A 12,224-nucleotide genomic window follows, 5' to 3' on the forward strand; every position below is an offset into this window, starting at 1 on the left:
GTTGTCAGGCATTAAATAGCCATGGTGTGACTGTGTTGTCAGGCATTAAGTAGCCATGGTGTGACTGTGTTGTCAGGCATTAAATAGCCATAGAGTGACTGTGTTGTCAGGCATTAAGTAGCCATGGTGTGACTGTGTTGTCAGGCATTAAATAGCCATGGTGTGACTGTGTTGTCAAGCATTAAATAGCCATGGTGTGACTGTGTTGTCAGGCATTAAGTAGCCATGGTGTGACTGTGTTGTCAGGCATTAAATAGCCATAGAGTGACTGTGTTGTCAGGCATTAAGTAGCCATGGTGTGACTGTGTTGTCAGGCATTAAATAGCCATAGAGTGACTGTGTTGTCAGGCATTAAATAGCCATGGTGTGACTGTGTTGTCAGGCATTAAATAGCCATAGAGTGACTGTGTTGTCAGGCATTAAGTAGCCATGGTGTGACTGTGTTGTCAGGCATTAAATAGCCATAGAGTGACTGTGTTGTCAGGCATTAAGTAGCCATGGTGTGACTGTGTTGTCAGGCATTAAATAGCCATAGAGTGACTGTGTTGTCAGGCATTAAGTAGCCATGGTGTGACTGTGTTGTCAGGCATTAAATAGCCATAGAGTGACTGTGTTGTCAGGCATTAAGTAGCCATGGTGTGACTGTGTTGTCAGGCATTAAGTAGCCATGGTGTGACTGTGTTGTCAGGCATTAAATAGTCATGATCATCACTTCAGTGGACAGGAAGGAAAGGAAGACACGCACCCTGACCTCTCCTGTATCTGTCCTATATCTATCCTGTATCTATCCTATATCTATCCTATATCTCTCCTGTATCTATCCTATATCTATCCTGTATCTATCCTGTATCTATCCTATATCTATCCTGTATCTATCCTGTATCTATCCTGTATCTATCCTATATCTGTATCTGAAAGAGCTGAAAAATCTGGACCCCTACAAATCAGCCGGGCTAGACAATCTGGACCCTTTCTTTCTAAAATTATCTGCCGAAATTGTTGCCACCCCTATTACTAGCCTGTTCAACCTCTCTTTCGTGTCATCTGAGATTCCCAAAGATTGGAAAGCAGCTGCGGTCATCCCCCTCTTCAAAGGGGGGGACACTCTTGACCCAAACTGCTACAGACCTATATCTATCCTACCATGCCTTTCTAAGGTCTTCGAAAGCCAAGTCAACAAACAGATTACCGACCATTTCGAATCTCACCATACCTTCTCTGCTATGCAATCTGGTTTCAGAGCTGGTCATGGGTGCACCTCAGCCACGCTCAAGGTCCTAAACGATATCTTAACCGCCATCGATAAGAAACATTACTGTGCAGCCGTATTCATTGATCTGGCCAAGGCTTTCGACTCTGTCAACCACCACATCCTCATCGGCAGACTCGACAGCCTTGGTTTCTCAAATGATTGCCTCGCCTGGTTCACCAACTACTTCTCTGATAGAGTTCAGTGTGTCAAATCGGAGGGTCTGCTGTCCGGACCTCTGGCAGTCTCTATGGGGGTGCCACAGGGTTCAATTCTTGGACCGACTCTCTTCTCTGTATACATCAATGAGGTCGCTCTTGCTGCTGGTGAGTCTCTGATCCACCTCTACGCAGACGACACCATTCTGTATACTTCCGGCCCTTCTTTGGACACTGTGTTAACAACCCTCCAGGCAAGCTTCAATGCCATACAACTCTCCTTCCGTGGCCTCCAATTGCTCTTAAATACAAGTAAAACTAAATGCATGCTCTTCAACCGATCGCTACCTGCACCTACCCGCCTGTCCAACATCACTACTCTGGACGGCTCTGACTTAGAATACGTGGACAACTACAAATACTTAGGTGTCTGGTTAGACTGTAAACTCTCCTTCCAGACCCATATCAAACATCTCCAATCCAAAGTTAAATCTAGAATTGGCTTCCTATTTCGCAACAAAGCATCCTTCACTCATGCTGCCAAACATACCCTTGTAAAATTGACCATCCTACCAATCCTCGACTTTGGCGATGTCATTTACAAAATAGCCTCCAATACCCTACTCAACAAATTGGATGCAGTCTATCACAGTGCTATCCGTTTTGTCACCAAAGCCCCATATACTACCCACCATTGCGACCTGTACGCTCTCGTTGGCTGGCCCTCGCTTCATACTCGTCGCCAAACCCACTGGCTCCATGTCATCTACAAGACCCTGCTAGGTAAAGTCCCCCCTTATCTCAGCTCGCTGGTCACCACAGCATCTCCCACCTGTAGCACACGCTCCAGCAGGTATATCTCTCTAGTCACCCCCAAAACCAATTCTTTCTTTGGCCGCCTCTCCTTCCAGTTCTCTGCTGCCAATGACTGGAACGAACTACAAAAATCTCTTAAATTGGAAACACTTATCTCCCTCACTAGCTTTAAGCACCAACTGTCAGAGCATCTTACAGATTACTGCACCTGTACATAGCCCACCTATAATTTAGCCCAAACAACTACCTCTTTCCCAACTGTATTTAATTTATTTATTTATTTTGCTCCTTTGCACCCCATTATTTTTATTTCTACTTTGCACATTCTTCCATTGCAATACTACCATTCCAGTGTTTTACTTGCTATATTGTATTTACTTTGCCACCATGGCCTTTTTTGCCTTTACCTCCCTTCTCACCTAATTTGCTCACATTGTATATAGACTTGTTTTTTTTACTGTATTATTGACTGTATGTTTGTTTTACTCCATGTGTAACTCTGTGTCGTTGTATGTGTCGAACTGCTTTGCTTTATCTTGGCCAGGTCGCAATTGTAAATGAGAACTTGTTCTCAACTTGCTTACCTGGTTAAATAAAGGTGAAATAAAAAAAAAATTTTAAATTCTATCCTATATCTCTCCTGTATCTATCCTATATCTATCCTGTATCTATCCTATATCTATCCTATATCTCTCCTGTATCTATCCTATATCTATCCTATATCTATCCTATATCTATTCTGTATCTATCCTGTATCTATCCTATATCTATCCTATATCTCTCCTGAATCTATCCTATATCTATCCTATATCTATCCTGTATCTATCCTGTATCTATCCTGTATCTATCCTATATCTATCCTGTATCTATCCTGTATCTATCCTGTATCTATCCTATATCTCTCCTGTATCTATCCTATATCTATCTTATATCTCTCCTGTATCTGTCCTATATCTATCCTATATCGATCCTATATCTATCCTGTATCTATCCTGTATCTATCCTGTATCTATCCTATATCTATCCTGTATCTATCCTATATCTATCCTGTATCTATCCTATATCTATCCTATATCTATCCTATATCTCCCCTGTATCTGTCCTATATCTATCCTATATATCCTATATATCTATCTATCCGGCAGGGTAGCCTAGTCGTTAGAGTGATGGACTAGTAACCGAAAGGTTACAAGTTCGAATCCCCGAGCTGACAAGGTAGTCTGTCGTACTGCCCCTGAACAAGGCAGTTAACCCACTGTTCCTGGGCCGTCATTGAAAATAAGAATTTGTTCTTAAAACTGACTTGCCTAGTTAAATAAAGGTTAAAAACATCTGTCCTATAGCTATCCTGTATCTATCCTATAGTGATGATATATTTATCCTATAGGTAAAGGATAAACAGTCATTATAAAGTCACATCCCAAAAGCAGTAGCTCCAGTTTCCTTATGTTTTCTATACGTAGAACATGACACCACAGCCAAACTCCACTTCGAATAGTTGATCCATTATTGGATTGATGGCTGAGTGTTACCTCACACCTCTCTATCTGCCAAAGAGGGTGTTGTCTTTCACAGAGAAGGGAGGGACGGAGAGGAGAGGAGAGGAGAGGAGAGGGAGAGGAGGAGGAGAGGAGAGGAGAGGAGAGGAGAGGAGAGGAGAGGAGAGGAGAGGAGAGGAGAGGAGAGGAGAGGAGAGGAGAGGAGAGGAGAGGAGAGGAGAGGGGAGAGTGAAACATAGCTGGTCAGCTTTTGTTAGTTAACCCAATGCTCCCTGTCACTCACTGCCTCAGGGGGTGGGCACTACGGCAGGCATCTAAGAGCCAATTGGTTGGTTGGTTGGTGGTTAAGGTGGAGGGGGGGGGGAAGCGGGGTTAAGTGGGTGGGGGGCATCGCAAGGCGAGTAAGGGGGCGGGGAAAGTAGGGGCGGGGTTACTGACCTCCTGAATCAGAGACGAGGAGCCGCCACCGATACCGACACTTGAATTTCCCAGCTTCCTCTCTGGTGCACTGCCTTGTCCTGACTGAACACATTTTAAAGGACAAAACAGATGATCATCTCTTCAGTGGACAGGAAGGAAAGGAAGACACGCAACCTGAGCACATCCTGACCACATCCTGACACGCAACCTGACCACATACTGACAACAACCTGACCACATCCTGACCACATACTGACAACAACCTGAGCACATCCTGACCACATACTGACAACAACCTGACCACATACTGACAACAACCTGAGCACATCCTGACCACATACTGACAACAACCTGAGCACATCCTGACCACATACTGACAACAACCTGACCACATACTGACAACAACCTGTCCACATACTGACAACAACCTGACCACAACCTGACAACAACCTGACCACATACTGACAACATACTGACAACAACCTGACCACATACTGACCACATACTGACAACAACCTGACCACATACTGACAACATACTGACAACAACCTGACCACAACCTGACAACATACTGACAACAACCTGACAACAACCTGACCACATACTGACAACCACCTGACAACAACCTGACAACATACTGACAACAACCTGACCACATACTGACAACAACCTGACCACAACCTGACCACATACTGACAACAACCTGACCACATACTGACAACAACCTGACCACATACTGACAACAACCTGACAACAACCTGACCACATACTGACAACAACCTGACCACATACTGACAACAACCTGACAACAACCTGACCACAACCTGACCACATACTGACAACAACCTGACCACAACCTGACAAACACTGACAACAACCTGACCACATACTGACAACAACCTGACCACATACTGACAACGACCTGACCACAACCTGACCACATACTTACCACATACTGACAACAACCTGACAACAACCTGACCACAACCTGACCACATACTGACAACAACCTGACCACAACCTGACAAACACTGACAACAACCTGACCACATACTGACAACAACCTGACCACAACCTGACCACAACCTGACCACAACCTGACCACACACTGACAACAACCTGACAACAACCTGACCACATACTGACAACAACCTGACAACAACCTGACCACAACCTGACCACAACCTGACAACAACCTGACAACAACCTGAACAACAACCTGACAACAACCTGACAACATCCTGACCACAACCTGAACACACACTGACAACAACCTGACCACAACCTGATCACACACTGACAACAACCTGACAACAACCTGACCACATACTGACAACAACCTGACCACAACCTGACACATACTGACAACAACCTGACCACACACTGACAACAACCTGACCACAACCTGACCACACACTGACAACAACCTGACCACAACCTGATCACACACTGACAACAACCTGACAACAACCTGACCACATACTGACAACAACCTGACAACAACCTGACCACAACCTGACCACATACTGACAACAACCTGACCACAACCTGACAACAACCTGACAACAACCTGACCACAACCTGACAACAACCTGACCACAACCTGACAACAACCTGGCCACAACCTGACAACAACCTGACCACAACCTGACAACAACCTGACAACAACCTGACCACAACCTAACAACAACCTGACCACAACCTGACAACAACCTGGCCACAACCTGAAAACAACCTGACAACAACCTGACCACAACCTGACCACATACTGACAACAACCTGACAAACACTGACCACAACCTGACAACAACCTGACAACAACCTGAACAACAACCTGACAACAACCTGACAACATCCTGACCACAACCTGACCACATACTGACAACAACCTGACCACATACTGACAACAACCTGACAACAACCTGACCACATACTGACAACAACCTGACCACAACCTGACACATACTGACAACAACCTGACCACACACTGACAACAACCTGACCACAACCTGACCACACACTGACAACAACCTGACCACAACCTGATCACACACTGACAACAACCTGACAACAACCTGACCACATACTGACAACAACCTGACAACAACCTGACCACAACCTGACCACATACTGACAACAACCTGACCACAACCTGACAACAACCTGACAACAACCTGACCACAACCTGACAACAACCTGACCACAACCTGACAACAACCTGGCCACAACCTGAAAACAACCTGACAACAACCTGACCACAACCTGACAACAACCTGACAACAACCTGACCACAACCTAACAACAACCTGACCACAACCTGACAACATACTGACAACAACCTGACAAACACTGACCACAACCTGACAACAACCTGACAAACACTGACCACAACCTGACCACAACCTGACAACAACCTGACCACAACCTGACCACATACTGACAACAACCTGACCACAACCTGACCACATACTGACAACAACCTGACAAACACTGACCACAACCTGACAACAACCTGACCACAACCTGAACAACAATGAAACCGTGGACTAGATAAACACACAACGCCCCTCTTTTAAAATGAAAGGGAAGGAGACATTTAAATAGCATGTAAAAATGTCTAGACTAGATAGAAACTAAATGTAGTCTAGTCTAGGCAAGGTCAAATCATTTAAACATACACATCAACAAAAACAAAATCATAATTTTACTATGATGACATTGTCTTTTCAACAAAGTCTGTCATTCTAAAGACAATAAAATATGTAATTTGCAATACACACTATACATGTCCCAAGAGAGGGGGATTGAGATGCTAAATATATGTAAAGAGAGTAGTATTGGGCTGGTTTATGCAAAACCATGCAAAGTGGATGATGTTAGTTGTCCCAGTATGAGGAAGGGACCGAGGGTTGATAACAGACAGATGACAGGAAGAGAGAGACCATCAGGAAGGAGGAGTGATATCAGATGACAGGAAGTGAGAGAACATCAGGAAGGAGGAGTGATAACAGATGACAGGAAGTGAGAGACCATCAGGAAGGAGGAGTGATAACAGACAAATGACAGGAAGTGAGAGACCATCAGGAAGGAGGAGTGATAACAGACAGTTGACAGGAAGTGAGAGACCATCAGGAAGGAGGAGTGATAACAGATGACAGGAAGTGAGAGACCATCAGGAAGGAGGAGTGATATCAGATGACAGGAAGTGAGAGACCATCAGGAAGGAGGAGTGATATCAGATGACAGGAAGTGAGAGAACATCAGGAAGGAGGAGTGATAACAGACAGATGACAGGAAGTGAGAGACCATTAGGAAGGAGGAGTGATAACAGATGACAGGAAGAGAGAGACCATCAGGAAGGAGGAGTGATATCAGATGACAGGCAGTGAGAGACCATCAGGAAGGAGGAGTGATATCAGATGACAGGAAGAGAGAGACCATCAGGAAGGAGGAGTGATATCAGATGACAGGAAGAGAGAGACCATCAGGAAGGAGGAGTGATATCAGATGACAGGAAGAGAGAGACCATCAGGAAGGAGGAGTGATATCAGATGACAGGAAGAGAGAGACCATCAGGAAGGAGGAGTGATATCAGATGACAGGAAGTGAGAGACCATTAGGCAGGAGGAGTGATATCAGATGACAGGAAGAGAGAGACCATCAGGAAGGAGGAGTGATATCAGATGACAGGAAGTGAGAGACCATCAGGAAGGAGGAGTGATATCAGATGACAGGAAGAGAGAGACCATCAGGAAGGAGGAGTGATATCAGATGACAGGAAGAGAGAGACCATCAGGAAGGAGGAGTGATATCAGATGACAGGAAGAGAGAGACCATCAGGAAGAAGGAGTGATAACAGATGACAGGAAGTGAGAGACCATCAGGAAGGAGGAGTGATATCAGATGACAGGAAGTGAGAGACCATCAGGAAGGAGGAGTGATATCAGATGACAGGAAGAGAGAGACCATCAGGAAGGAGGAGTGATATCAGATGACAGGAAGAGAGAGACCATCAGGAAGGAGGAGTGATATCAGATGACAGGAAGAGAGAGATCATCAGGAAGGAGGAGTGATAACAGACAGATGACAGGAAGTGAGAGACCATTAGGAAGGAGGAGTGATATCAGATGACAGGAAGTGAGAGAACATCAGGAAGGAGGAATGATAACAGACAGATGACAGGAAGAGAGAGACCATCAGGAAGGAGGAGTGATATCAGATGACAGGAAGTGAGAGAACATCAGGAAGGAGGAGTGATAACAGACAGATGACAGGAAGTGAGAGACCATTAGGAAGGTGGAGTGATAACAGACAGATGACAGGAAGAGAGAGACCATCAGGAAGGAGGAGTGATAACAGACAGATGACAGGAAGAGAGAGACCATCAGGAAGGAGGAGTGATAACAGACAGATGACAGGAAGAGAGAGACCATTAGGAAGGAGGAGTGATATCAGATGACAGGAAGAGAGAGACCATCCTAAGCTCATTATTTGCATCGGGATGCAAACAAATTGTTCCTCTGTTCAAGTTGTTCTTCCCCTAACTAGCTCTGTTGTTCTCTCCCTCTCCCTGTCTCTTTCTTTCTCTCCTCTTATCTGTATAAACCTTTGTCCCTCTCTCTCACTTTCCACCACTCTCTCCCAGGCTATATATGGACTGTTGTATCTTCCTTCCTTTTTTTGTCTTTCTCTCTTGTTGGCTCTCTCTCTCCTTATCCATCCATCCAACAATCCCTCCTCCACCCCACACCAGTGTTGCTAGTCAGACAGACAGATAGGAGCATCAATAAAACACGATATAATAAGATTATAAGATAATATTATTAGATACCATTATTACGAAAATAAGACAATATTGTCAATGAGATAATATATCTATTCACATAGTAAAGGTAGCACACAGGTTTAACCTCACCAAACGAAGTGCGCACACACTCAATCTACACACAAAGCAAAAACAGGTTCAATTTTAAAAAAAGAAAAAAAATGTAATAACAGAAATATCATATTTACATAAGTATCCTGACCCTTTACTCAGTACTTTGTTGAAGCACCTTTGACAGTGATTACAGCCTCAAGTCTTCTTGGGTATGGCGCTACCAGCTTGGCACACCTGTATTTGGGGAGTTTCTTCATTCTTCTCAGCAGATCCTGTCAAGCTCTGTCAGGTTGGATGGAGCGTCGCTGCACAGCTATTTTCAGATCTCTCCAGGGATGTTCGATCGGGTTCAAGTCCGGGCTCTGGCTGGGCCACTCAAGGACATTCAGAGACTTGTCCCGATGCCACTCCTGTGTTGCCTTGGCTGTGTGCTTAGGGTCGTTGTCCTGTTGGAAGGTGAACATTCACTCCAGTCTGAGGTCCTGAGTGCTCTGGAGCAGGTTTTCATCAAGGATCTCTCTGTACTTTTCTCCGTTCATCTTTCCCTCAATCCTGACTAGACTCCCAGTCCCTGCTGCATTAAAAACATCCCCACAGCATGATGCTGCCACCACCATGCTTCACCGTAGGGATGGTGCCAGGTTCCCGCAATACGTGACACTTTGCATTCAGACCAAAGAGTTCAATCTTGGTTTCATCAGACCAGAGAGTCTTGTTTCTCATGGTCTGAGAGTTTAGGTGCCTTTTGGCAAACTCCAAGCAGGCTATCATGTGCCTTTTACTGAGGAGTGGCTTCCGTCTGGCCACTCTACCATAAAGGCCTGATTGGTTGAGTGCTGCAGAGATGGTTGTCTTTGTGGAAGGTTCTCCCATCTCCACAGAGGAACTCTAGAGCTCTCTCAGAGTGACTATCAGGGACTGGGAGACTAGTACGGATTAAGGCAAAGATGAACGGAGCGACGGCCAGACGGCCAGACGGCCAGCTCTAGGAAGAGTCTTGGTGGTTCCAAACTTCTTCCATTTAAGAATGATGGAGGCCACTGTGTTCTTGGGGACCTTCAACGCTGCAGACATGTGTTGGTACCCTTCCCCAGATCTGTGCCTCGACAATCCTGTCTTGGAGCTTTACGGACAGTTCTCTCGACCTCATGGCTTGGTTTTTGCTCTGACATTCACTGTCAACTGAGGGACCTTATATAGACAGATGTCTGCCTTTCCAAATCATGTCCAATCAATTGAATTTACCGCAGGTGGACTCCAATCAAGTTGTAGAAACATCTCAAGGATGATCAATGGAAACAGGATGCACCTGAGCTTAATTTCAAGTCTCACAGCAAAGGGTCTGAATATTTACTGTATGTAAATAAGGTATTATTGTTTTTTGTTTTTTATTACAATAGCAAAAATGTCTAAAAACATGTTTTCACATTGTCCTTGTGGGGTATTGTGTGTAGATTGAGACGGGACATTTTTATTTTTAATCCATTGTAGAATAAGGCTGTAACGTAACAAAATGTGGGAAAAAGTCCATTCTTTCCGAATGCACTGTGTATAATCATCATTTCAAATCCACCATATATATTTGTATATATTATTTTAAATATATTTATATACAGTCAAACGTTTGGACACACCTACTCATTCAACGGTTTTTCTTTCATTTTCATAATACAACATGTCCCCCTCAGTCAATATGGTGCTGCATGGGTAACCTGTCCCCCTCAGTCAATATGGTGCTGCATGGGTAACCTGTCCCCCTCAGTCAATATGGTGCTGCATAGGTAACCTGTCCCCCTCAGTCAATATGGTGCTGCATAGTCAACCTGTCCCCTCAGTCAATATGGTGCTGCATAGTCAACATGTCCCCCTCAGTCAATATGGTGCTGCATAGTCAACCTGTCCCCCTCAGTCAATATGGTGCTGCATAGTCAACATGTCCCCCTCAGTCAATATGGTGCTGCATAGTCAACCTGTCCCCTCAGTCAATATGGTGCTGTCAACCTGTCCCCTCAGTCAATATGGTGCTGCATGACCAACATGTCCCCCTCAGTCAATATGGTGCTGCATGACCAACATGTCCCCCTCAGTCAATATGGTGCTGCATGACCAACATGTCCCCCTCAGTCAATATGGTGCTGCATAACCAACATGTCCCCCTCAGTCAATATGGTGCTGCATGACCAACATGTCCCCCTCAGTCAATATGGTGCTGCATAGTCAACATGTCCCCCTCAGTCAATATGGTGCTGCATGACCAACATGTCCCCCTCAGTCAATATGGTGCTGCATGACCAACATGTCCCCCTCAGTCAATATGGTGCTGCATGACCAACATGTCCCCCTCAGTCAATATGGTGCTGCATGACCAACATGTCCCCCTCAGTCAATATGGTGCTGCATGACCAACATGTCCCCCTCAGTCAATATGGTGCTGCATGACCAACATGTCCCCCTCAGTCAATATGGTGCTGCGTAGTCAACCTGTCCCTCTCAGTCAATATGGTGCTGTGTAGCCAACCTGTCCCCCTCAGTCAATATGGTGCTGTGTAGCCAACCTGTCCCTCTCAGTCAATATGGTGCTGTGTAGCCAACCTGTCCCTCTCAGTCAATATGGTGCTGTGTAGCCAACCTGTCCCTCTCAGTCAATATGGTGCTGTGTAGCCAACCTGTCCCTCTCAGTCAATATGGTGCTGTGTAGGTAACCTGTCCCCCTCAGTCAATATGGTGCTGCATAGTCAACCTGTCCACCTCAGTCAATATGGTGCTGCATCAACATGTCCCCTCAGTCAATGGTGCTGCATGTCCCCCTCAGTCAATATGGTGCTGCATAGTCAACATGTCCCCCTCAGTCAATATGGTGCTGCATAGCCAACCTGTCCCCCTCAGTCAATATGGTGCTGCATAGTCAACCTGTCCCCTCAGTCAATATGGTGCTGCATGACCAACATGTCCCCCTCAGTCAATATGGTGCTGCATGACCAACATGTCCCCCTCAGTCAATATGGTGCTGCATGACCAACATGTCCCCCTCAGTCAATATGGTGCTGCATAACCAACATGTCCCCCTCAGTCAATATGGTGCTGCATGACCAACATGTCCCCCTCAGTCAATATGGTGCTGCATAGTCAACATGTCCCCCTCAGTCAATATGGTGCTGCATGACCAACATGTCCCCCTCAGTCAATATGGTGCTGCATGACCA

The 12,224-nt window shown here is 45.4% G+C and overlaps 1 protein-coding gene across 2 annotated transcripts in view; it reads right to left on the reverse strand.

Moving 5' to 3' along the window:
- arid3c (AT rich interactive domain 3C (BRIGHT-like)) overlaps window positions 1–12,224 on the reverse strand; it is a 311,849-nt gene that overhangs the window by 250,908 nt on the left and 48,717 nt on the right. Inside the window, exon 3 of one of the 2 annotated variants that reach the window (XM_065026922.1) lies at window positions 4,161–4,244. The exons of the other annotated variant lie outside the window; for it this stretch is intronic. Coding sequence (XP_064882994.1) covers window positions 4,161–4,244 — 84 coding nt within the window. The remainder of the gene's footprint in view (window positions 1–4,160; window positions 4,245–12,224) is intronic. 2 annotated transcript variants of the gene reach the window in all.

Source organism: Oncorhynchus nerka, linkage group LG13, assembly GCF_034236695.1.
Source record: "Oncorhynchus nerka isolate Pitt River linkage group LG13, Oner_Uvic_2.0, whole genome shotgun sequence".
NCBI classification, from domain to species: domain Eukaryota; kingdom Metazoa; phylum Chordata; class Actinopteri; order Salmoniformes; family Salmonidae; genus Oncorhynchus; species Oncorhynchus nerka.